At 43.6% G+C, this 25,650-nt stretch overlaps 5 protein-coding genes across 8 annotated transcripts; all 5 read left to right on the top strand.

Annotated features, from left to right (window-relative positions):
• Positions 1-2,889: 2,889 nt before the first annotated feature.
• LOC122397831 lies at positions 2,890-8,494 on the top strand. Of its 3 annotated transcripts, none has more exons than XM_043397267.1 (6): positions 2,890-2,932; positions 3,149-3,238; positions 3,991-4,102; positions 6,931-7,458; positions 7,530-7,817; positions 7,890-8,494. In XM_043397267.1, the coding sequence occupies exons 4-6, from the start codon at positions 6,931-6,933 to the stop codon at positions 7,974-7,976; spliced, it is 903 nt and encodes a 300-aa protein (XP_043253202.1). In that variant the 5' UTR covers positions 2,890-2,932; positions 3,149-3,238; positions 3,991-4,102; the 3' UTR covers positions 7,977-8,494. The 3 variants fall into 3 exon arrangements, with proteins under 3 accessions (XP_043253202.1, XP_043253203.1, XP_043253204.1); XM_043397268.1 differs by having other exon boundaries at positions 2,914-3,040; XM_043397269.1 differs by lacking the exons at positions 2,890-2,932; positions 3,149-3,238; positions 3,991-4,102 and adding an exon at positions 6,243-6,373.
• A 321-nt stretch (positions 8,495-8,815) lies between these two features.
• LOC122397845 lies at positions 8,816-10,912 on the top strand. Its single transcript, XM_043397284.1, has 5 exons — positions 8,816-9,085; positions 9,763-9,819; positions 9,879-9,965; positions 10,031-10,355; positions 10,581-10,912. Exons 1-5 carry the CDS (start codon positions 9,032-9,034, stop codon positions 10,910-10,912), a joined length of 855 nt encoding a protein of 284 aa, XP_043253219.1. The 5' UTR covers positions 8,816-9,031.
• Positions 10,913-17,271: 6,359 nt separating this feature from the next.
• On the top strand, positions 17,272-20,757 carry LOC122397749 (circumsporozoite protein). Of its 2 annotated transcripts, none has more exons than XM_043397122.1 (7): positions 17,272-17,412; positions 18,433-18,625; positions 19,496-19,806; positions 19,888-19,947; positions 20,027-20,213; positions 20,271-20,515; positions 20,584-20,757. In XM_043397122.1, the coding sequence occupies exons 1-7, from the start codon at positions 17,308-17,310 to the stop codon at positions 20,638-20,640; spliced, it is 1,158 nt and encodes a 385-aa protein (XP_043253057.1). In that variant the 5' UTR covers positions 17,272-17,307; the 3' UTR covers positions 20,641-20,757. The 2 variants fall into 2 exon arrangements, with proteins under 2 accessions (XP_043253057.1, XP_043253058.1); XM_043397123.1 differs by having other exon boundaries at positions 17,308-17,400.
• A 384-nt stretch (positions 20,758-21,141) lies between these two features.
• Positions 21,142-22,218, top strand: LOC122397838. Its single transcript, XM_043397276.1, has 5 exons — positions 21,142-21,308; positions 21,410-21,455; positions 21,524-21,586; positions 21,743-22,005; positions 22,082-22,218. The coding sequence occupies exons 1-5, from the start codon at positions 21,240-21,242 to the stop codon at positions 22,145-22,147; spliced, it is 507 nt and encodes a 168-aa protein (XP_043253211.1). The 5' UTR covers positions 21,142-21,239; the 3' UTR covers positions 22,148-22,218.
• A 567-nt stretch (positions 22,219-22,785) lies between these two features.
• On the top strand, positions 22,786-25,555 carry LOC122397926. The gene is made up of 3 exons (XM_043397425.1): positions 22,786-22,959; positions 25,007-25,363; positions 25,469-25,555. Exons 1-3 carry the CDS (start codon positions 22,786-22,788, stop codon positions 25,553-25,555), a joined length of 618 nt encoding a protein of 205 aa, XP_043253360.1.
• The last annotated feature ends 95 nt before the right edge of the window (positions 25,556-25,650 follow it).

Raw genomic sequence — 25,650 nt, 5'->3', positions numbered from 1 at the left:
CTAGATAAACGAGGCAGACTAATTGACACGTTTCCATAACGGCTTATCTGAACTGAAAAAATATGTTTTTCAAAATACTTGAATGGCCTATTCTATTTTCGAGCTACTCTTGTCAACCATGGCAGAAAGCGAGTTCCTACTTTGGACATTTCTTAAAATACATGGAAAATATTTTTGTATCACGCGTAAACTCGTTTTCGAAGTAACAGGAACATTTATCTTATTTTAGCTGCGGATTTTTTATGCTCGTGTGCGTCATTTCTACGTCGATTCTAATGTCTGCGCCGTAAAACGCTGTAATGAGGTACTGCCATCGTTGACAGTGCGTGTGGCAATATCTGTAACAATTATTTATCGTTTATGTACAGCTCGAAAACGTTTTCGATGCTATCTTTTACGTAAAAACCAGAGTTTATCGTCGTGTACGCTGCTTATATTTAACCAAATCAATCTTTTCACTTTACCCATATCGTCGTAGTCATTTAATATGTCCAAGCAACAAATTACTGTGACGTTCGAATATTAACGAAGAAAACTGTACGCGAATCACGCAACTGGCGATAGTTTAAGCATGGTATACGTGCATAGCGTTGCAAAATCATCGAACAATTACTGTTATCGGATGATCGATACGACTTCTACGAATTGTACGTATCAACCGGGAGAGATCTCGCCGGTTTGCCATAAAATTACACGTTCGCGAGAGCGATTGTTCGGTGGTCACGTGCCGCTGTTCAAGACACGTGTACAACGATGTAGTATTTTAGTTAAGGCCTGACACTTCCTACAAAACTGCCTGATAAGCATTCCAAATTGTACACGGGAACAGTCGACGAACGCGTGCTATGATTTAACAGTTGCCAATTGTGTCGAACGTGCGAGTTAACATTTTTACAAGACAAGAATCCCTCGTTACTTGCTTCCTCGTAAAAAAAAACGCGGTGCAATTTGTCTTTTAACGAGAGGTTGCATTCACACTCGCGAGATACTTTCTAGATAACTGGGGCTATGTAAATCCACGCACGTGATTATGCATCCGATAAAATTCTGACGTTTAGGAGCATTTCGTGCGAAAGTTTATTGCGCAACTAAACGTTTGAGACGTTTCCTGCGATGCTCGATCAGATCGTTATGGATTTCTCAATATTATCGTATAAAAATGCCTGTTTTGTAATTATCGTACGACTCCGCGATGTGTAATAATTTTTTATACTTCCTGCGATCGCCGCTATCGAACTGTTTTTTACGAACTTTCAGAATGGAAGCCAATAAAACGATCATAATTTTTTAATAACGACACGTAAAACCCAAAGTTATCCCTCGTAACCAGAACCTGCGACGGGAGAAGAAACACGGAAGCTAAATCGATGCCTATCATAACGCTAGATCGATAAATTATAATTTCGTCGTTTTTCCGATGATTGCTACGTCGATCAAATGTTGTCAGCGACAGCCCGCCCGTACGTAACACTCGTACGTTTCAACTATCAATTTGTCACGCGCGTAACACTCGTTATCGCGCAACAATAAAATCGAATATCAAGGAAACCGGCATTAATCGTTCCTCCAGACTTCCGTGTCCGGTGAAAGCATTACTCAGGCATTCGGTAAAATGGGAAACGGAAAGGAATGCGAACGCAACGCGAGGCTCGCGCCAAATAAACGTCGAAATTATGCAAGTTTCCTCGTGCGTATCGTTTGCAGTTACGCAGGACTATTGGGGAAGAAACCGAGCACAGGTGTTGGAAGTGGCCTGAAAGCGTGTCGCTGGATGATATATATCTTTAGAACGTGTTACCTGTCGTTCGTGTTGCAGTCTCTGTCCAGCCAATCGGAAGGAGCGTTAATATTTTTTAACGAATAATTTAGAAAGTAGACGATTTACATTCGTGCCCGAGCGGTTCAAAGTTCGAACGTTTAAGCGATTTCACCGGCGAAGGGGTGAGCGCTATAAAAAAACAAACGACGCAAGGATGAATATGGAGATCGAACGATCGGTGTCCTTCGTCGGAATGTAGGAGTAAAAATTAGACGAACTTTGTTCCCGTTGTGAACGCGAGCCACGCGAGTTACGCAACGGAAGATCGCAGGATGTTGGCCGACGCCGCGACGCGTTCGAAGCTTATCGATGAAACGTGACGACCCAGTTTCGAACATCCTCCGGCATCGATAGGCGAGATGAATTATGGGGCAATTATCATGCTACGTTCGTTCTACTTTCTTGATTCCTGACAACCATGCGTTTACTTTTTATCAAGGTACAAAGTACTCGGCATTGTTGTCATCGATGCTCTATGGCGACACAGCTATTTTACGAAGCGTGCAGAAATCGTACGAATCCGGTTGTGCATTTCACGAATACGCGAAACTTACACCCATCCAACTATTGCTGCAACTTTCTATTGAACTCTGCAAAGTTCATTTGGTTAAGAATCTCATGTGCTGGCTATTAGAATCGCCCGAGGAGCTGTTTCGTGCTGCACACTGGTGCTCGTCGGGTTGCCATTCGCTGGCGTTTACTGGAAGTCATAGCAATGGTAAAATAACTGTCCCTCAAGACTCCGGTTTTTATTTAGGTAATCGATCCATCGAGAAAAAAATCGTCAGAGTCGGCTGTTCTCGGTTACCAAATTTTCCACGTAGAAAGGTCACCGAGCGGATCTCGGAGCGGAATTTTTCATCCGCGACATGATTCCTGACTCGTTGGGGGGCGTACGAAGGGTGGTGGGGAGGGTGGACGAGCAGCCGGTAGAATTTCGTAAATTTGTACCGTAGCCATGGCGTCGTAAGATCTTTCGTAAAAATACGAACGACCTTCGAGGCTGATTCGAGACATCGAGAGGCGGAGGGACTCATCTCGTTAGTGTCGATTCCGCTGTCCAGCAAGATGCACTTGTTCTCGAGCGTTTGCTCGCCACGTGTGACCCGTTCGGTGCGTTCCAGAGATTGTTGCGCGTCGTAACGATCAAGAGACAAGTGTGTATCGATCGAACGGTACCGCGATCGCGAATTTCGAACCGTAGCACGCGAGGCAGGGACGGTAATTGAGATACTGGACACTTAATGGGCTCTCGGAATTCTGACAGTTTTCGTTCGATAAATATAATACACGCGAAACTAGTTCTGACGTTGTAAATTTGAATTGCAGGCAACTTTTGGGTGAGTCAGCCACGACGATAAGCGATAAGCTTATCAGCGAGAAATTATTCTTCATTTTTCGACACGCTGGTCGACGAAGGTAATTGTTAAGCGATAATATAATGAAGCTAATGAAAATTTCGTTTTTTATTTATTTCTATCGTAAGTGGAGTATTTGTTTTTACCGCCAGAGAGATATACAAACGAAAATGAATAAACTCGTCCATTTTCCATCACGTAGAAGCACTGACCGAATTCCGAAATTTCCATCGAGGTCGAACCGTTTGCGGTCACCGTTTCATAACCCATTACGTGGCCGTTGTGTAAGCACGGACCCGGCGTTATTATACAACGCGTGGCCGAAATTTCGTTCGAACTTTGCATCGGAGATTTATCTAAGAATCGACGCGCGATTTCGTAACGAGACGCATGAATAAACAACGAATAGGAAGATTCCTTCGTTAACATTTCAAGATACAAGAACTTGAATTTCAGTTTTTTTTCACTTTCGACCATTGCGTTCAGAGAAAAATTGCCGATCGTTCTAGCACGCGATCGATACCGTAAATTACACCTTGCGATACTTTTTCTTCTGCACCTTCTTACCGCCGAACGAGACACGATTGCATTCAGTTCTTGCAAAGTGTCTAAGTGTCTCGAGGTCCTCGCGTCGAATTCGGAATTATCTCTCTTCTTTTCTTCCACTCGGTTAAACATCCCTCTTTGTCGTAAGTTCCAATCGCGAGAAAATTACAGGACCCCGAAACGGTCCGCCGACGTGAAATTCGTTCTCTGGCATCGATATTTCACAAGAATTGCCTTCGAAAAAATTGCTTTCGCTGTTGTCCGCAGGTTCACAGGCTGCAGACTCCGTTCCACGCGACAGGATAATAAGAAATTGCGTAAGGTCCCGCGAACGGAGGCCACAGGAGTCGAGCGACGAGCGAAGAATAAACAAATAAAAGTAAGTAGACGGAGCTACGGAGTTCGAGTGCAATGACGTCGATTATTAATTTCTGTGCGTTTCTCACGCGATGAGAATCACTGATCCACGACAGGTGGACGCCCGCGTTGCGCAACATCCACCACGTATGTGTATCCTCGTAATTCCCGATGACTCACATATTTGGAACCTTCCTTTTATTATTTTCTCGCGCCTATGTCTCGAGCCTATCTTGGTTACCTCGGAAAGCAGAGTCTCTTGGGAGAGTAGGTCGTTTCTGTGACAACACGTACGAGCAAATATTTGTTCTGCTCAGAGAGAAATTTTCGTTCGATGCACGAAGGGAACGGAACGGGATTTTGACAGCCGTTTGCGTGCATTCCGGCTATCAAGTTTCGTCACAAAACGTAACAAGTAGAGAGAAGGCCACGCGACAAGTAGACCGTGCGAATTGCCTTTACGAATTCGCCTGGAACTGATCATTTGATGTTTTGACAGGTACCAGTGTACGATTAAGAATGCCTCATTACTCTAGCAAATAAAGAAAGTAACAGCAATGATGAGCTTTCTATTGTTGGCTCGAGATATCAACGCGATAGAAGTGAATTAATTCTCGTGCAGTTTCCCAATGTCTGTAAACGAAAATTTGAGGGATCTCGTATTGGTAGTAGACGCGAGAATGAATTTTCGAAGACGCAAAGAAGCGTGTGGCTTCGATCGCGATCGAGGCGGAGTAGCGGCTGCAGGCGACGCTCGCCGTCGATTTATGTTCGAGGAAACACGTGGTCGCGCGACGTCCGGGAGTGAAAGTGAAAGATGGCCGACAGAGACGCTCGACGGTCCACGTGGTTTTGCTTTTGACGCCAGAACGATCCGCTCCGCGCAGCACGCGCTTCGACCGGTCTCTCGATTGCAAAAAGTTTCCGTGCACCGTGATTTCGTAATCGTCGAAATAATCGCGGTGAAAATACGAGTGCATCCCTGCGCAATCGAGTTCCAGTGAACATAATCAGCGCGTTCGAACCATGGCTTTCCGCGATATAACCGATAAGATCGCGGGTTTCGCGACTATTCCACGTCCATTTTGCTTCTGTTGCACTTCTACCGAGTTCGTCGATCCAGTGGATCGTACGATCGACCGATAGTCTCTCGCGTAACCGCGTGATCGATAGAAATTCTCGCGACACTTCCGTAGAAAGTCGCTGGGCTACCGGTTTAATCGCGACAGACACGTAAGGGGAGACAATCGCATCTGGGGACAGCCGAGTAATACGTGTCTTTTGTGCGGGACAGAATTCGCGCGTGGAGATGATCTTTAAATCGCGCGTGCAGTTTACGCGGAAGGAAATAGCCGATTATGCTGTCAAAGACGGGTTCGAAAGTGGCCGTGGGCGCCAGTGGTCCGCATCGATGGTCGCGTAATGCAGGGGACTCTGCACCGTGAACGATGTGCATCGACGTCGTTTCGTAAGCATCGCGGATGCAATTCCGACCATTCCTATACCAATTATCGCGTGTATTAATTTACGAAGTGATCTAGTCCCGGCGCAGCTTTCATTTCACTTCAGTTCGCCGGATTACGCGATGGCCGCCGGTTGCGTAATTCGTTTCGAAGCTAAGAAATTGGTCGACGAATCGTAAAAATTAACGCGAAACAAACCAATAAATGTTCGTTGTCGCAACGTGAACAAAATAACGCCAGGCAATAGATTGGTCGACTTGGACACGCTGGGATCTATCAGGAGGGAGGATCTATCTTTGAGTAGGCAAGAAAATCGACTTGCGGTGACAAGGGGTAAGATTCGATGTTAATTATTTATTTCTATGTCTCTAAGAGTTTCTAAAGCAAAATCCACATTCCCTGTCGTTGGTTTCAGGTGATTTCGATGCGATGGAAAGCGACGCCGTTGCGTAACGCCCGAAAATCCGATCGATCGTTTCGAAACCGTGAAAACACGTCGCTGCTAGCGAATTCCCTGCACGCGTCTTTCCCAGGTCACGAACGCGCGTCAAAATGGAGTGCAGGGTGAAACCCCAAGGCCCGGGGACCGTCGAAAAGTCGAAATTCGTTCGATGGTGGACAGTCGGGCCCATAACTCGCGACCATCGGATCGAATCGCGCGATTCCTCCGCGTTTTATATCAATCGCGTTAACTGGTATCTCCGATATCGCCGGGAGTACGAACAGTGAAAGCGCGAGCCAAGTTTTTCGCGCGTCGTGACCGTTTGTTTTGAATTTTCGCGCGTCCACGATGCGCCGATGAGTTCCGCGGGACGCGCGTTTTCGCAGATGTAAGTTGGCTAATGGATAAATACCGTTTAAATCGCTGGAGCTCGCGCGACGAATATAAACGACCTCGTTAGTCGCATTTTTGCTCATTTTCCTGGCGACCGATCGCGCAACTTACGTGATGGGAATTACGCGGGGGGAAAACGAACGTTTAGCGAGCAAATGGCAAACGCCCTCCGTCAGTCGTGGTTTTCACGCTTTTCCGACTCCTCCTTTCTTTTCCCCCAGCGATCGTCCTTTTGAATCGATAACGCGCGAGCTGCACTCGTCGACGAATTCTTCGCAAAGCAAGTACCACGCACTTTCGAAAGGTTTCCAGAAATTTTCGATGAAAACGCGGCACGGTTAGTAGCTCGAGAAACCATCGGAGCGTATTGGAATCGCCGCGAGGATATTAATATGTATTTGTAGAGCTCGTTGACCTTCCAAGCCGGCAAAACCTGCACGCGTGAATTATAAGAATATTCCTAATCGGAGCTTAATACTCGTATGATAATAGCAGCAACGTTGGAAAGGAGATCGAGTAGCTTGTTTGAAAGTTCTGTGGGTTTGATTGCAGATGAAGGCATCGTCGATCGGTACGCTCGTGGCTGGTTTGTTCCTACTGTGCCTCGTTGCACCACTTCAGAGCGATCCTCAGGATTACTGGCCTAGCTATTCCGTGTACAACCCTGTGAATCCTCGATTGCACCCGGTGGAAGCGTTTCCCGATCGATACAGTGCTCCAACCGTGCAAGGACCTCCGTCGTACGTGACGGGATACGTAAGAGTACCGGAAGAAACGCTGCATGCAGGATATTACGATTACCAGGATTTTGGAGCCAATAATCAGGGAGGCGGAGACTCGATCGACCGGATGAACCTCCAACGGAAAGAGGAGGACGCGGAAAGGAGCTCGAAGGAGCAGGAAATCTTGAAGAACATGAATATTCTTAATAAACTACTGTCGGAGGACCCGAACGATAAGGACGTCGACACGAACGCGATCGGGGGAAACGTCATGTCCGAGGAGACGAAGAGGGTCGTCAGAGAGGTCCGGAAACAGAAGCCAGGCTTCTTCTGGACCCTCGCTAGAATCACCTTCGAAGTAAGGGAAGAGGAAGCCAGATTAAATTTTGCCCTTGTAAACCCGTGTAGCACGCCGATCTCTGGTTTCAGATGATCAACGACACCAGATCGGCGATCAAGCAGATCGGCGAGATCGTCAACAACAGCATCGTGCCGGACTCTGCCACCCAGAGCTCGATGATGAGCGGCTCCCTAACGGCTGTTGATGCCGACAGGAACACGACAGGCGTCAATGGAACGGAAACGACGACCACGTCGCCCACAACGACCACCCAGTCCTCCGCCCTGCTCACCAGAAGCGGCCTGCAGACTTTGATCAGGAGAAACGTCCTGGGACTGGTCAGACTATTCAATATCGAGTGGAAAGACGCTTTAAACGTGAGTCGATCTATGCAATTCCTCGTATTTTTCTCTTTTTTCAATCTCAATTACCAGTCGTTCGTCTCGTAGGAGTCGGAAGTCACCGTGAGAGAGTTCCAGAAGGATCTGGGGAACCAGGTGGGCAGTTTCCTGAGGGACAATCCGAACGCGTACTGAGAGCAAGGACTCAGGGGGTGTAAATTTGTATAGGGGTGTGTCGTAGCGTGTAGCCAAAGACTGAATAGCTCTCAATGTACCCGTCGTTGTACGTAACGTTAGTCGATTAATTGTAAGACCATTTTTCTATTCGAATTAAAAGCAAAATTTCAACCGAGAGTCGAGGATTTGAAAGAACACGATGTAACCGATGTGTAACCTTTGGCGTTACAAAACCGCACCGAAAACCATAGGTCCCCGCTCGAGTTACGTCACATTTAAAAGATCATCGTCCGATATTTATGTAACTTGGCTCGAATCGACCCACATCATCGCGAACACCTGCGGGCGAATAATCAACGAAAGAGGACAGACGGGATGCTAATTCGAGAAGCACGAATCGAGGTAAGTAGAAAGCACCTTCTTCGTGTTTGCGTCGTATCCGATTGGTCGATAGGATGTGTGGGACCCGTGAGGCTCTCTCTTATAATGTGGATCACCGTGGGTCATCTTACCCGTGAGCCAAACGACGGGAACAACAACGGAGTCCTTTTACGGAGAACAGTGCGACGTTTCTTTCGAATCTAAACCTTTGCTGCCTATTCTGGTGAGTACTGTTTCGATTACAAACCTGATCACGCCATTGTCTTGCATTTTTCGTTCAGGGATATGTTCGCGAAGTAATATTTTTCTCTGTGTATCCGATTCTAAACAAGTATGTTAACTATCCTGCGTTGCAGAGTGCATTCTAGCGCATCGTACGTTTATGCAAATGCACTTTTTCTGTGTCCGTGTCACCGATTCCACCCACGCCGCTGTATAGGTGTGAAAAGTGACACGGTACAGGTGAAAGAGGACAAAGGAGGGGCCGGATCGTGCGTACGAAGATTGCGTGAAATAGAAAGGACCGGTGGTCAAAAGTACTGCGTCGAGAATCGCGGGATCCTGAACCGTGATTGGTCGTTGCTCGGCGTGGGATCTTGCAGTCACCCTTATAGATCGCCGGATGGACGATCGGTTCTGCAGTTCGTTGATCGCAAACATCGTTCGTAGACCATCGCCGAGAATTCGCGACAATGATTGGAAGAATCTTTGTGTTCGGTGTTGTTTGTCTCGTTGCATCCGAGGGGGTAAGATCTTTGCATCAATTGCATTCACTAATCATATAACGTGTATCTAAATTACTAAGACAGTACTGATCTAGAGAGAGCTTCTCTGACATCTGTTCACTGTAAATTGTAAATTGTAAATCAGAAATAAATTCAATTTTTATTTGGTCTTTGGAACGTTAAGTTTATGACGTTTACGATAGCTAATCGTAATCTTTCGAGAGCCTTTCAACGCGCAACAAAGGCATGAGCGACGCGAAATTAGAAGACAGGCTAACCTTTCGCTTAATAGAAGGCTGGCTAAAAATCGTTTGACGCTCTTTATATGTAGAGAAGAGAAAGCTGGCGAGAAACGTGGGCGCGTAAACTGTTTACGAGCGATTCTCGATTACCGTCGCGCATCCCGAAATTCACAATCGCGGTGACATCATCGCTTAGAACAATGCTATCGCCTCTTGGCAGTAATAGTTGTACACAGGTCAAGCACTTTGAAATTTACATTTTTAATGGCCTATACACCGATAGCAGAATTTAGTTAAATAGTTCGAGCTAGTAAAGCTAATTACACATGTTGTTTCACATGTTAAAAAGATTTGTACCGGTTTTTGATTTGTACCACTATGGATGCCTAGAAGCAAACGTTGGTCTCGTGTTCCTATTTTCTTATTTGAGAATTTTATCAGTAATTTATGTCACAGGCTAACGTCTCGAGAGTGAAGCGACAAGATGGCCACGTGATAGACAACATCTTCAACGTGAGTGGTAAATAGCTTTCTTTTCTCGATACTCCGATTGATGTTCTATTTTTTTATAGATCCCGATCACGGCGATCAGGCAAACCGCTGCTGCGGCTCAGTCGTTCATCCCTGCAAATTCTCCGGTCATCGACAGCGTCTTACAGGTGTCAAACTGATCGACGTTTACGGAAGCGATCGTCTCTTTCTAACGAAATAATTCTTTTTGTAGATTCCTATATCGACTCTCGAGGCGGTTGGAAATCTCGTGAAATCAACGTCTGGACAAAAGGCACAGAATCCCATGGAACTCCAGAAGGTGCGACAAGAGAGAAGGGACAAAATGTTAGCCCAAAGGGAAAAGCAAAGATTGCAAAGGGAGCAAATTCAACAGGAACGTTTGAAACAGCAACACACGAAGAGGACGATCATGGTTCATAACAAAGATCCGTTCGGGCTCAACGCCTGGTCTAATCTTCTGGTTGGTAATCACGGTTTGTTAGGTGGTTATGGTGGTCATGGTGGTCATGGTGGTCATGGTGGGCATGGAAATCAGGGTAAATATTTTACCTGTTTGTAAATACATAAACTCGGTGTCTATGTGAGCCAAGTTCGTACAAAATTACTTTTATTCTACCTATTAAATTGCATGTCCTGATTTTTCATAAACGATATAAGGTACGGTGCTCTTTTTAAATTTAGAAACTCGCGTAACACCGAGGCTAGGACCGATCTACCGATTTTGTTTAACAGGAATAACAAAAAGAAATGAACTTTTTTAGGCAACCAAGGAGGCCACGGTGGAGTAACAGGCCCTAATCAGAACACTTACGAGGTCTATGAAAATGTGGAAGAAGACAATAACTATGCTTGGCACGGGATCACTGCCGGATTCGGGACAGTTTATGGTTCCAGACCGAGCAGCACATTCGCGATACAGAACAAGATCGCCCCGAAGGAGGGCGAGCCAAACAAATACGCCTACGACGACTCGCGAATACAGAATAAAATCGCTCCGACCACGAACTCTAAGGACAGGTTCAGATTCGAGGAGGATCCCCCATTGCAGAACAAAATTGCACCCAAAAGCAACAGAATAACTTTCCAGTCTTGAGCAACGAAAAACAGAAGCTGCAAGCTAAAGTCGGTTCATGGATTAGACTCACTATATTCTATGCAAATATAGAGATATAACATCTCGTCTCTTTGGACAGATTATAGACTGCTTCGTAGTCGCGTTTATGTCAAATCAGTATTAAATATAAATCGCTAGATTCTCGCGACTGAAACTTATTATGCAATCGATAATAATGGTATTGTTTATGTATGGAGCAGACCGCGTAAGCTTACAGTTCTATTATTTCAACGACACTGTGCAAACACCGATGACTAATATCGTGGCACGCAAAAAGTCGATCCACGATCTCTGGACCACGGAAATAATAAACGTCTGTTTGTAATATATCTATGTAATTTTTTCCGTGCACAAATAAAATTTGTACAAAATATGCGTCGTTTAAGGATCAATTACCTCTCGAACCATGCTAAGTCCTTAAAGGGTATTACAGATCCTTCTACTAAACCTCTGCTCGATAGTTTCGAGTAAGTATCGAAGCACAGACGAGATATATGAATAGACCTTTCACCTTATGGACTTTCGCGGCCGAATCTGACTGCCATACCGACCTGAAAATTCGGAACTGATTTTAACGGCCTCTTCTCATGGATGGCGGTCAGTTGAGAAACTAGGCACTGAATTAGTATTGATGGGCAGTCAGCTGAGTGTGTGCGTAAATACATGTGAGTTGATTATGGGAGGGATTGAAAAAGACAGTGCAGTATTATCAGACGGCAGACCCGTGCCCAAAAGGGAGCTGCCCCACCACTTACACACACTAATGCCAACCACCTTGTATATGAGTTCTGGCGTTTCGTATCTCTTCGAGGATTCGAGAAAGGCGGCGAATGTCAGTCTATCCTTCTTGCTCTTAACACAGCCGAAATTCGATCTCGCATAATCTCGAGCCGAGATTCTCGACTGCCCAGGCATTTTTGACTTTCCGACCTATGTAGGCGTATACAATGTATAAGCAAAATACCATAATGAAACGTGAATTACGTGAAAGGTCTATTCATATATCTCGTCTGTGGTTGCGTAAATACATGTGAGGTGACTATGGAAGAGATTAAAATTCATTTCTGAATCTGTTGGTAACGTTGCAAAAGACACGAAAATGGTAATGTGGTTTCGAGACCCCAGAAAAATAGGCTGCAAAAATAAATTGGATGAAGGATCTACTTCTATACCACATCTGTGACAACACTCTAGAATCTTTGATGAATCAATGAGAAACAAAACTAGCCTAGCGAAGAAGCTCTATATTTATGATGACCTATGCAAAGCGGATCGCAGCCAATTTGCTAATAATATTTAGTTTTTAATTAATAATTGCATTACCCAGCTAAGAGTGACACGATTATTAATTAAACGCTAAATAATATTACCCAGGTCTCACCACGAGGAGGTTGCTGCGAATGGAGACCCGCCCTAACCGATTCCCAACCACCCTCCATTAATAAAAATCTGTGACCAACAATCGTTGGTCGAAGAAGAAAGAAACGAAAGTGCAATCAACGATGGAAACAATCAACGAAAGAATTTTTGAGAAAGAATTTGTTTCTAAATTCTCATCAACGAAACAGAGAAATAGACCAAAATATTGCCTGCCTGATATAATGATTAATATAGAAAATCAAACTCCTGCCTAACTATAAATCTAAATTCATTTACATCCTACCTATCTAATCATCTAACAAAATACATAGTAAATATATTCTTCCTTGTTGATCCTTCGACGAAGATTTCCTGAAACATACCGTTACATTCTACCTAACTATAAACCTAAATTATTAAAACATAAATTGAGCAATTTGAAACAAAATACATGAAATACATTCTTCTTTCTTCTTTCTTCTATCTTCTATTTATCCCACGATGATTTCCTGAAACACGAACAAAGCAATATCAAACAAAATTGTAAGAATTCTTAATTGTTACCTTTATAGACCTAAAACTTCCATAGGAATATGCTCTGTAACAGAAACTTGTTTAATAGATTAGTAAGAGAACAACACTGAATCTGTAAAACTACAAATACTACAACTACAGGCAAGTGCAGTGACAAAGTAAAAATAGTAGATAATATACGAGGTTACTTTGACTCTAAAATATATTTATCGCGAAATATCTTCTTGCACGTAAATCTAATGATATATTTTAATAAGTAAAGAAAGACTTTGGGTATCCTCGATATCGAAGATACCCAAAGTCGTCTACTAAATTATGAAAATGAATTTAATTATCGAAGAATGTAAAGAACAATCGGAAGCTACTAATTTGACACTCGTTCTAAAGTTAATATAATTATAAGTATTATAAATGATATTAAAATCATGACTCTACTTTCGATCGATATTACGATATTTGTCATATTGAAAATTGCGGCGTGTAAAAGCATCGCACGCTTGAATAAAACGCGACGCGACACGTGCTCATAAGCGTGCAGTGAGTGTGGGTATCAGATTGATCCCCCCCGGCCTTGATTATCAGAAAAGCAAGTCGCGCCCCTGACCCACGTCGATCGGACCTCTCTACGTACAACCGCCGGGCCCTGGAGGACACACGGTCACAACAGGACCCGCTTAGTACTCGAGAACGGATATGGGTCAGGAACTCTCGCCGGAGGTCATTCTCTTTTCCGTATAAAGAGGAGAATATATGCGCTCGGCGAGGCCCCACTTAAGCTGAACCAAGCTGCACCGGGGTTGAAGCGGTAAGAGCTATCACACCTAATACACAGGCGTCACATGTTTCATTCTATCAAACAGAGGTGATCGAGCGAAACTCTCCGATCCTTTCGGTCGAGACATAATCTCGGAAAGCGAGAACCAGAGAACAAGCGAACGAGAGGAAGTTGTACTATTCATATATGTATATGTACTCATTATATATTCATTTTAAAATCAGTGTCAAATTAAAAATGAATCTACTATGACATTCGTCATCTTGGAAATCGCGGTGTGCAAGAAGATTATAATTTTAAACAAAAGATACTCAGATAGAACAATATACATGTGTTACTATTCACGGGTAACATTCATACCCGCGGTCACTACACTTGCCAAAGGTAGCACGTATACAACCAGTCGAAGCTTAAGTCTAGTTTAATTGTACCGAGAAATTATTTTGTTTAACCCCTTGCCTTACGATTTCATTTCCAACTGTGCGTGCCAAAAGGTCCAAGGTCCATAGATCCGGTAGACTTATCACATCATTGAGACGTCTTGTTCATGTTTGGCCCGGTAGACTTATCGCTTCTCTGAAACATCATTGTAAGCTGAGGTATTAAAAAGGAGGTTCTTAAACACTTAAAAATGATCTATCACCTAGCTAAAGGGAATTGAACAGAGTATATTGTGTCATCGAGACACCAAGTTGAATCAACACCAAACAATCAAACGAAATGGAAAAATCAAACAAAGTATATCCGTAGAATGTTACGAGAATTCGAGCAAGAATATAATATTACATTATTATATCTTGCAATATTATACATATCAAAGCAGTCAGATACATAAATAAAGTTGAATTCACATCAAACAAACAGATAAAAATAATAAAATATAAATAAGTGGAGTGGACTTACTACTTGTTGTCAGTATATAGGGTAGTTACCACTGGATCAGCTGTAAAGTAAGAAAATATTCATATTATAGCAACGTCAGTTAGGCAAGCAAGGCAAAATCAGTTCATTGAAACGAAATTGGTATCAAACGATAGAATAGAAGAGGGGATAGAATTTTTAAACAGTTCTTACCGTAGTCATCACCGTCCGGCACTGGTCAGTAGTGGTCAGTAGTGGCCAGTAGTGGTCAGTAGTGGCAGGAACGCGAGCCAGCACTGGTCAGTAGTGGTCAGCAGTGGTCAGTATTGGTCAGCCCTGGTCAGCCATGGTCAGCGCTGGCCAGTAGTGGTCAGCAGCGGCCAGCAGAGGTCCCCGGTTCACTTCAGGCGATTTGTACACTCCCGAATCCGCGACGCGACTGAAGAATTCTTCGCAGTGACCCTGCTTATACGTCTAAGGTGATGGAAGGGTGGGGAGACCAGTCAGAGCCAAAGCTGGAGTTAACAGTTAAGACTGGCTTGTCTACGAAGAAACTATTTCGATTGGTCCCACCTCTTGACCATTTCTGGCTCCTCACTGGAATGCTGACCTCGATGTCAACCTCACTGTTGACCACTAGTGACCATAAGCTAGTCATTGTTGATCATCGACCCATTAAAACCGATCCATTACGAAGATTAAAGACTTTTTACGAGGAGCCGCACATAGTGTGCGAAAGTGAGGAATGAGAAGTTTCCGGGGCCCCGATGCACAGTCTGATTAAACTGATTTCGAGTCGCAAATACGTTACTGCCGAGTTATTTTTTTAATAAATGATGTATTACAATTTAAAATAAAAAATAGAGAATTTGCGGTGTACGTATCAATGAAATACATCCTTAGGAATTTTAATAATCTTGAAATTTTTAAATACTCTTAATCGATTGATTTCTCCAATGAAATTAATCGATTAATGTCCAATGATAGGCCCTACAGCTTTAATTCCGTTAAAAAATAATAAAATTTATGTAATTTTATTTTCTGTCTCACTTCCTCTTGTGTTAATTTCTGAATTTGTTGATAACGTTGCGAGTGACACGAAAATGGTAATGGGGTCCCGGGGCCCCAGAAACTCCGGCCGAAAAATTACATTACGTGAAAGGTCTATTCATATATCTCGTCTGTGATCGAAGTTTATCAACCGGTATCAATGCCGACGCTCGGTTGGAAAGTGTCTCCACACGTGGTACGCTTGGATGAAACTTAAAAGCAAGAAAGATCCGCCACCTGGTGGCTGAAACGCGACTTCGAACGTTTAAACAATCTCCGCGGCAGGAATTCAGATCAAACTCAAAACAAGGTTGAATCTTTTCGTTCGAGAGTCCCTCCGATCGCGCAACGAGTGCCATTCTTTCTTCCACGCAACTCGAACGTCACAGATTCGCATAATTCCACGTCGAATGGTAATTACTTGGTCGCGTGGTATTAAATTATTCCGCAGTTATCATAATGTCTTACCTTACGCATGAGAAACACAGCGTGCGCAAGGCTGAATGATTCACGTTAGCAGTTTCCTCGACTACCAAGGTTTACAAAAAGAAGTAACAAAGAACACGAGCCTAACGTCGATTTTATCATAGCTTCCGTGGGCCAACGAGAAGTGTACGAAACGTTTCAGAGACATTGTCGATTCTACCGTCGATCCATTGAAATTCTAACGAGTTCGATGAACCTGGGCGTTGATGATATGCGCGGACTCGACATCCTCTTGAATAAATCGCCATTCCACGCGTATAAAACTCCGAAATTAGCGGTACTTTTAGCAGCTGCCAGCCAATCGGAGGATTAAACATTATCTACGTATCGTTTGGAACAGTGATTCTCGTTACTGGCTCATTTAAAAATGAATCACAAATCTTATACTGACAGGAATAGCGAAGCATGAAACGCGTTTCCGTTTAATTCAACTTTGATCTTAGAAATTTACATGCATCTAGTTTTCTTTGCCCGTTAAACAGGTCGTGAATCATCAGTCGACCTATAAAAGAAGAATGCTAACGGCAGCACTTTTTATCCCTTGGCTTTACGTAAACAAGATCGTCAAACCGTAAGAGAATTCTACATTTCACGATTCTCGAAACGGCTGTTTTTCACTCGGCGTTCCGCGATCTGGATCTTGCACAGTCATCGTTCTATTTAATAAACTTAAATGTACAGTAGAACTTCCACTGCTCCTCTGTTATCAAAACAATCAGGAAATTCTATTATCCGGAGTCTCTATGGAATATTCCGTCTCCTATTATGTTTCCCAAGAGTTATTAATTAAAAAATCAGAGATTCTACTATAGTGCATAAGAAGCAGAACAGAGGCGACACTTGTTGTTAGACCGCACGGAAAAACACGGAATTTTGCAACGATATCTATGTAGCTAATACGCAGATTTAGTAAATGCAAAGAATAAATTTTCTTTGTATATACTTTGGAGCATCTCTCTGTAATTTTGAGTTCACTGTGCAAGCTACTAGCTCGTGTCAATCACTGACCGATGTGGCTGTCGCAACCGAACGACGGAACTGTATAACTATGATTCGCAATCGTGTCGTCGATGCACATCGACCTTGACCCCCGCAATCACGATGCATCCAGTACGCGATTGTCTTTGCAATCCGTCTGCGAATTCGCAGTCGCCAAGCGTTACCGACCGGCTCTACAACTCGTTTCTTCTTGGACCGCGTCAGACCTTATCCCTTCCAAAGAGGTGAGCCCCGAGATGGCTTCGAGGTCTTTTTAGAAATCGGTGGTAAGTCGCGGGGCGGCTCGAAGCGCGCGTCAGTTGAAAGAAAGATGCTGTGCGACAAGGTAGTTAGCGTGTTTGTTCTTTGTTTGGCAGTTCTCGTGAACGGGATGCCTCAAAACAACGAAAACGGCAACCAGGACGCATCCGCTGCGGTGAGTTTACAAAAAATTACAATTATTTAATAGAAAATTGCGAAACGGCCTCGAACGCCGATTCCCGTCCTTTCACCCTGCTCGATACATAATTGTTGTTGCGTGCACGAGTTTCTTTATTTCGCAAATCGAGTTTTGCATAGGGAACGAACGAAAGACAAAATTTGAGAATCGAATTCGCCTGTCGTTTCGCGGGAATTTTAATTACACGACGCCGGTCCAACGGTCGATTCGCGCAATGGCTATAATTAGAATTTTTTGGGTGGAATATGTAAACGTAAATTAGCATTCCCTGACTCGATTCGATGGACATCCGACAACTGCTGTTACCGTTTTCGAACGCCGCAGACGCTTTCGTTATAGAACGCATCGTGAATTTCCTTCGACTTCCGGCTACGGACTTTCTAATTTCGGTGAAAATGGTGAGTAACGATCGAACGATACGTGTCGAATGTTTCCGTCGCCGCGACAACGAGCGAACGACAAATATATCGCGAGTGGACAGATCGAACCGTCGAATAAAAACACGAAAGGAAAAGCAGCGATGGAGGAAGACCATTAGGTAACCCGCGAACGCAACTAACACCGGAGAAAGGATTGCGGAAGCGCCTGGCGGCTCGTCGAGATAGTTATATACTCGCCATAAACATTGATTGAAATTTCGTCGATATTCGATTCAATTTCGTTATCGTTCGAACAAGTATTTTTACTTACGAACGCGTCACGATTGTATTATAATTAGTCGTTTTGCTATCGGCCGGGCTGACGTCGACTATAATAAACGCAATTTCGTTAATTACAGGAGAAGCTGAACTTTCACTAAACGCTCGAATTGTTCACCGCGAATTATATTTTTAAGTGCAGTTTGTTGTATCGACGATATACTATATAAGAGCTCACGCAGGGCAAAGGTGATCGCAGTAGTTAAATATTTAGTTAACCCTTTCGATTCTGATCCCTGATGACAAAGAATATTTTAAATGACAAGTTTAATGCGTGTCTTTTCAATTTTCTTCACAGCCTCCACTGATTCAATTCACCAATGGCGGAATCAGGTTCAATTTAGGGGGCTATCATGCCGAGGCAGGTCTAGGTGGTCTTTTGACTGGTTCTAAAACAGGGGGTGGACTTCACGCGAGCGCTGGAACACCTTGGGGTGCTCAGGCGGGGGCTGGCCTGGGTGGATTACTCGGTGGCGACAATGGAAACGCTGGCTAGTCAAATTTCCTACACTATTTTTCTTTACGCGCGATTTTTTCGCCCCCGATTCCTTTACTTATTGGTTGATCTATCCAAAGGGTACGTTTGGTCGTTAAAATCCGGGACACCGTGTACGCCAAACTTTAAACTCGTTTTCCTTGAAGCTACATTTGATGCGGTCGTTGATATAAAGGACAGTTGCTTAATTATAAAACGACGGAACCGGTAAATCGTCTTCGATTTATACTAAATGGAAGAATAATCTAGTGGCGAATATATTGAATAATTGAGCAGAGAAAAAAAATGGACACGTGATATTTAGTTTTGCACGTCCTACGAAGATTCGAAGCAATCGGTAATCGATGGAATTTTTTAACGATTTAACGTTATTCTACATATCCACGTCTTTACGAGAATAAGTTAAATATTTTATATATAAAATTCCGTTTTCTCTATAACGAAACATATAACATAAAAAGACATTCTATCCTAAGGCAACTGGTTACGTAAGAGACTTCTCGATTATTTTCGGCTCCGATGATCGGAATGAGAGTGTGATGTCACTCTGGGGAATATAAATATGCAAAAGAAACCAGAAATTGACTTGTGCAATAAATTTCTCTAAAACAAAGAGTCGAACAAGGATAAGGAGTCTATAAATCAGCCAAGTGCTTGGACAGGCTTACGATAGAATTGCAGCTCATATTATTTATTTATAGAAACCGTGTGCCATAGTAACTGACCAACGTGTCCGTCGACTGAGACAAACAACTTTTTACGCCGCGCGGATCTGAAGTTCACTGGCGAGCGAAAAAAGCGTATACGTCGATCGATTGAAACAAGTCGATCGTTTAATTCTACTTTGGAATCATTGATCCGACAGGGGGTGGTCTCTACGCGAGAGCTGGTCTCGGAAACGGAAGGCCTCAAGCTGCAGCCGGGTTGGGAGGGATGTTGGACGGAAGTGCAAGGTCGAATCGCGCAAGGGGTGGACTTTTCGCGGGTGCAACCACCGGTGTTCGAGGGGTTGGAGTTGCAGCTGGAACAGGAAACGACGGACCAAGCGGTGTACCACCCAGCCCAGGATCTGGCTATCCAGAACCTAGCAATCCAGGACCTAGCAACGCAGGAGTCAGCGGAGGAGGACGCACGAACATTCAAATCATCGCAAAGAAGCCAGGGAATCTAAAACAGGTAGGAGCTATGTCCATCCTGTTAAGCAATCGAATCACGTCGAAATTTCGCAGACTAATTCCGAAGGTCGAATTTCTTTAGGCACCGAACGATGCTAACAACGCGGGACCACCGGAGAAGGACCAGCCTTCGAACAAAGAGGTAAGTAATCATGGAATTTGGACGCTAATCCGAAGGTCGATGATTAACATGATCGCGTCCACGGACGAATACGAATTAGATTCGAGAAGCAGGACCACAGCCACTGCCTATTGCTAAAGCGGGCATCTACGGTACGATTTCCGTGAGTCCTGTTCCTCAGACCCTGGTGCCTCAACAGGTGGATCAGGTGAAGGTTATTGAAACGATCGAACCTGCTCCCCCTGCACCCCCGCTGACCAGCGAGGTCAACGAAATTGTGCAAGTTGGTGAGTCTCTAACTCAAACTGATAAAAATTCTAGAGGAATAATATGCGTGTTTCTAGTCAATCGTCCCCAACGAGTGAGGGTTGTGTACCCCAAGTGGATCGTCAGGAAGAGACTGTGGGGACCCAGGAAGCAAATAATCTACGACGCCTCGGCGGAGGCGCAAAATCCACCCGAGCAAATTGCTCAAAAAATAACGCGTCGTCAAGCGGACAGATACGTGGTGAACACGCCCACGACGGAAACAAAGACTGTGGTAGCACAGGGCTCCAGCAGCGACGGATTCTTCGACGACGTCTTCAACGTGAGCAACATTATCCATCGAACTTGACTCACACGATTTTTTCCCTACCGAACTGCTTCGTTTTACAGATACCAGTATCGACGCTCAACGCTGTCAACCAGCTATTGAACAACAATTTCGGTTGACACGCGCGTGTGTCTTGTACGTAAATTTATGGTAATGGAGTTATTATACGCCGTGGTGATCGAAATTACTTCGTGTACAATTCTACGAGAAATTTTTAAATAAACCTTCTAACTTAATCTCCCCTCTATTTTTTCGCCCGACGTTTACTTCGAGAAATAACGAGACTAAAAAATTGCACGCCGAATTTTTCGTTTCAATGCACTTTCGGTTTAAAAGGAAAACCGTGCTCTCTTAAAAAGTATTTTTAAATCTACTCTGTGGTCTTCGAAGCTCGCGAATTATGCAATTAGCTAATATGTGTATCTATACTGCAATTTGTTGCGACACAAAGGTGTATGGAACAATCACGTAGCACTCAACGAAAGTCAAGGTCGAGATTCGTAATATTGAAACTGACGTTCGGGTAACTAGACCTATCATTAAGTGGTTGCAATTAATGGCAAACCGTTTTAACATATTTTGCCCGATAACTATAAAGCCGTTGGCGAACCAGGTTGGTAAAAAGTAACGAGCGACAGAGCGGTTCCGGACAGTTCTAAACGGTCGAGCTAATCAATACCTTCTGTTCCTCTCGCCGTGGGTGTTGAACGCGATCAAAATGAAGCTCATTACTCTGTTTCTGATCATCTTCGCGGTTGGGGTATTCGCCAGACCCGACGGTTCCATGGTAAGCAACCAAATAAAATTTCTTTCGGGACAAAACACTGTTCTACAACGATCTGTGAAACCGGAAACAGAATATAATATCTTCCGTAACGAAAATTACAGGAAAGTGCATCAGATGTCGATCAAAATGACTCATCAGCATCAATGGGTAAGTCAAACAACGAAGAACATCTCGTATACGTTGTTGAAAAATTAATGGTGTCATTTTTTGATCAGAAAAAATGATGCAAGGACAAGAGGATCAAGGGGGACAAGGGGAACAAGGGGGTCAAATGACCGGTACGTGTATACTAATTCTCAGCGAAACGTGAAATATTAATCAACGTTTAAAGCGATATTTGCGTTATTCGGACGATTGATTTCGGGGTCGCGTGTTAGAGCAACACGAAACTAATCCTAATGCGTTACACTTGTATTGTTTTCTGTGACGAGCAGCTCCGATGGACATTAAATACATGATCGAGGATCTTTACGAAACTTACGTGCCAGGTTTTGCGCAAACCATCATCGAAACCATAAATACTATAATTCCCGGAATCATCACCGGTCCTATAACTATCCCCCTCGATGCTCTTCACACCGCAATCATGCAGTCCGGTATCGTTAATTCTATGCTGGAGAAGAATCCTTTAACTACTATACTAGAAAAAATACCCATAATGGGGTCTCTAATACCTTACGCAGCAGAAATGATTGGCGTAAGTATTATCTCGCGTACTATGTCGAACGATTCTTCGAACGCGTTTCTTGACGTATTTTTATTTTGCGTTTCAGGTGCCGCTGAATGTTATGAACTTTGTAGTCTCTCTGATCAGCATGTTTGTATCTCGCGCATTGTAATGTAGACCATAAAAAAATTATCTATAAAAAACAATACTTAACCGAAAGTTGCAAATAAAACTGAATGACTGCAAACGATTTTTGCATTTCTTTCAACGCTCCTTCTAATTTCCTTTCCAAACTGTCCCAATGGCCATCGATGCAAACATTAATTATTATTAAGTATACGTGCAAGACTTTCTGCGTTCGAACGTTAAAAATTACATCGACGCGTTGGCTCGTTACTATTTAGCTAGTTAAGAAGATGATCATTGCAATATTAAGTTTTTTCGCGAGTGAATGTTTATCGGAAGCTCGAATCGGTCGTAGAGGGGCACACCGGAGACGCATTGCTAACATTGTGAGGCAAATCGAAAGAGAAAGTAACATGTCGTAAGACTGTGTGTCGAGTTTATAACAGAGCACGACGAAATCTTTTAGTCTTCGAGGAACTGCGATTCAACGAGCACCAACGTCGTTCGATTTCCGTTTCCATATCGACAGTTCCCGGTCCCGGAAGTGCAAGTGCAAGCGCAAGCGCGCGTGTAAGTATTCGAAACATCTTGCTTGCGAATGCAACCAAGACTATAATTATTCCCAATATTCCGTGAACGGAGCTCGAACATTTACCGCGAAATTTTCTCCGCAGAATAGCAGAGATGGGGGGCACGTTTGGAACGAGAAGTATTCTGTGGATAGGCGTTATAGTTATCGTGTCTCGATTCGATCCATCGATAGGCCTGCCGGCCGAACAACCGACGAAATTCTCGCTGAACACCGGCAATGTAAATTCCACGGACGCTGTCTCGACGTCGAGATTGGACCAAGGACGAGTGAGTGATTTCTCGAATTCCTCGTGCCGCGGAGGAAAGTTTCCGTAGCCTTAAAAAGCGCGCCACGAAGCGAACGCTCGTTTTGACACTCCAGAAAAATTTTGCTCGCACTCCGGTGCGAACTAGAAATTAGAACGATGGTCCATCGCTTGGAATTCGCGATACTATGATTAGCGAAAGGAGAGCTCGTGTTGCACGGATTTTTCTGAAGCGTGAGATGAAGAGATCGACCGAAAAATCGATGTCGACAGAGTGCACGCGTTGTCTACGAATGGTCAAAATTGCAACATTGGCCCGAGGACCTGGACGGTTCCAGTCAAAATTCCGTTTCGGTTTTTGTAGGAGTTATTAGGCCGCGTCTCGGACGCGATAAGAATCGTCGCAGGAAGATTGGTCAATTCCATCACGCTGGCCAGAAACAACATAGTCGATCGGGCGGAGGTAATTGGCGCAATTACACGATTAACGCCCGACTTTCAACCCTTTTCTACCCGAACGAATAACCCCTCGGAACAGATTCGAGGTTCGACGAATGCATCGGTTCACCTTGCGACGTTGTTTCGCAATTATCCGGCACAAGGCTGATCTCTTTTTCTTTTTTCTTATCGCGTGTGGCAATAATGAATATCGAACGAGCTCGACGGGAAGAAAAATCTCGCGTAAAAGTTCTCGAGGTCGAATCTTTTATAAAACTCGTCTCAAGTAGCTACGTGGACACGAAATCTCGCGAAACTCTGTTTGGTACGCAAACACGATTAACTGAGAAGCTAATGTGAACTTAATGCGCTATAAAATACCACTTTAACATGCTAAATACAGTGTATGTCCCGCTGAAACCAACACCTTTATTTTCTTTATTATAAATAAGTAGGAGGAAGCGTTGTTTAGTTACGAGATGTGCCTGATACATTGGTAACCATTTTGAGCAGGTATTAAACGATCTAGGGTTGTAGAATTCTAATTTCTAAATTGCTATTAGGTTTGTAAGTGGAAAGTAACCAAGTCCCTCTTATCCTTTCTCATCGACGATACTCTACTACTTACAATTAGTATTGCGCAAACGAAACGATAGATGATGTTTGTTAAACTTTCTTACAAGTTGCCGATTCAATTAATAAATTACCTATTAAATATCGCTGCATTTCAATACGTTTGCGTGTATTGAATGTATGATGTATGACCATCGAATAGCCAGTGACCCATTAAAACCATCAGAAAGTCGAAAATTAAAGCCTTCTTGCAAGGATTCCCTTACAATTTCATGCATGATCTTTTTAACATTTTGTTCTACTTTGAAGGAGTGTATCTTATGTTATAAGACAGGCTAGGTAGAGAACTATCTCCAAGTCTCATCTATGTTATCATAAAGTTATGAGAACAGGTGGATCGGGTGTAATATACGGGAAAAGAAAAATCAGTCTTGAAAGAAGCGTAATGTCGTATTGGGTCAAACGTTTTGGTCAAACGTTGTACGGCCTGCGGCTACGTACAAGTTAATGGACACTGTCCTCATTCCCCTTACTCGTAGTACGACATTCTCCTTAACTTGGAACTGATTTTTCTATCTCCCTGCATGTTCCATTATTTTAATACTTAAATAACGGAATAAAAGGAAAGGAAACATTTACAATGCAACCCTCGAAGCCACGTATCTTCTGTTAGCATCATAAAGTCGTTGATGACCCAATGAAATTACATTTGTATTAGACCAGCAGAAAAAGTAAACAAGGACAAAGTAATTCCTTCTATTTATTAATTATCGTACAACGTTTCAAGTGAAGATTAAAGTACATAAATTATGTGTATTATAAGTATCGAAACTTTATGTAATAATTAATAGAAGAGGAACGCCTTGATCTAAATTTACTCTTCCTTCTAATCTGGTACAAACAAGACACTGACGTCCCAACAAGTCTGAATGTTCAATAAATGTTTTAACTCGGAATTTATAATACCATAAGCCTCTCGAATTGTACGCGAGTTCGTATGGGGAATGCTCGGGGAACGAAAGGAGAAAAAAGACGTGTGATTTTTGTTCATCGATCAGGCACTGGCCAGCGAATCGCAGAACAGTGTGGCCACGGTGGTGGTAGAAAAATCCGTGGCTCTGAATCCTGGACAGCAGTCGTTAGAAGCGACCCAGGGTCCGCCAGTGATCAATACTCGACCGAACTCTCGAGAAACAGTTCGATTGGAGACGGAGGGGGCGCAAAGTCTCCTGGAAAGGCCAATTTCCAAGCCCATCAGCGGAGTATTAGAAAGTTTGTTTAGGCCTACGCCTTTGGTGGACAACATCAAGGAGCAAGAGAAATATGGAAACTCCGGGGACAAGTTCATAGGAATTGGCAGGGCCCTCGTCAACGGATTCGAAGGTTTCAGCAACTTTCTCAACGCTGTAGTTGACGTAAGCACCTCCAATTTCAAATTATGTAATTTGCGTTCTACGGTCAGATCGTGCCGGTGCTCTCCAAATACGCCAAATGCCAATAAATTTAATTTATACTTCAAGTTTCCACGAATGGCTGCCAAAAAGACGTCCCGCGGAATCTCGGAGGCGCTGAATAACGTAGGAGCGCGTCTCATCGGTCTCGAGTGACCACCGTGCAAGTTAACTAATTTAAAAAATTGCTTGTTCCATGTTTTTCTGTTTCCTGTTTTTTCAAATAAATTGTTTGTTTTCTATCTAAACCC

This window comes from Colletes gigas, unplaced genomic scaffold (assembly GCF_013123115.1).
Source record: "Colletes gigas isolate AHSC1104 unplaced genomic scaffold, ASM1312311v1 Colletes_gigas_Sc00010, whole genome shotgun sequence".
Taxonomy (NCBI): Eukaryota; Metazoa; Arthropoda; class Insecta; order Hymenoptera; family Colletidae; genus Colletes; species Colletes gigas.
The sequence above is the reverse complement of the archived record's forward strand: the minus strand, read 5'-3'. Positions and strand labels throughout refer to the sequence as shown.

Coding starts and splice junctions, on each gene's coding strand:
- LOC122397831 (XM_043397267.1), top strand. CDS start 6,931: ATGAAGGCATCGTCGATCGGTACGCTCGTGGCTGGTTTGTTCCTACTG. Junction 7,459..7,529: donor TCGCTAGAATCACCTTCGAA/GTAAGGGAAGAG, acceptor CTCTGGTTTCAG/ATGATCAACGACACCAGATC. Junction 7,818..7,889: donor AGTGGAAAGACGCTTTAAAC/GTGAGTCGATCT, acceptor TTCGTCTCGTAG/GAGTCGGAAGTCACCGTGAG.
- LOC122397845 (XM_043397284.1), top strand. CDS start 9,032: ATGATTGGAAGAATCTTTGTGTTCGGTGTTGTTTGTCTCGTTGCATCC. Junction 9,086..9,762: donor GTCTCGTTGCATCCGAGGGG/GTAAGATCTTTG, acceptor TTTATGTCACAG/GCTAACGTCTCGAGAGTGAA. Junction 9,820..9,878: donor TGATAGACAACATCTTCAAC/GTGAGTGGTAAA, acceptor ATTTTTTTATAG/ATCCCGATCACGGCGATCAG.
- LOC122397749 (XM_043397122.1), top strand. CDS start 17,308: ATGCTGTGCGACAAGGTAGTTAGCGTGTTTGTTCTTTGTTTGGCAGTT. Junction 17,413..18,432: donor ACCAGGACGCATCCGCTGCG/GTGAGTTTACAA, acceptor TTTTCTTCACAG/CCTCCACTGATTCAATTCAC. Junction 19,948..20,026: donor ACCAGCCTTCGAACAAAGAG/GTAAGTAATCAT, acceptor AATACGAATTAG/ATTCGAGAAGCAGGACCACA.
- LOC122397838 (XM_043397276.1), top strand. CDS start 21,240: ATGAAGCTCATTACTCTGTTTCTGATCATCTTCGCGGTTGGGGTATTC. Junction 21,456..21,523: donor TGACTCATCAGCATCAATGG/GTAAGTCAAACA, acceptor TTTTTTGATCAG/AAAAAATGATGCAAGGACAA. Junction 22,006..22,081: donor ACGCAGCAGAAATGATTGGC/GTAAGTATTATC, acceptor TTTGCGTTTCAG/GTGCCGCTGAATGTTATGAA.
- LOC122397926 (XM_043397425.1), top strand. CDS start 22,786: ATGGGGGGCACGTTTGGAACGAGAAGTATTCTGTGGATAGGCGTTATA. Junction 22,960..25,006: donor CGAGATTGGACCAAGGACGA/GTGAGTGATTTC, acceptor TTCATCGATCAG/GCACTGGCCAGCGAATCGCA. Junction 25,364..25,468: donor TTCTCAACGCTGTAGTTGAC/GTAAGCACCTCC, acceptor TTATACTTCAAG/TTTCCACGAATGGCTGCCAA.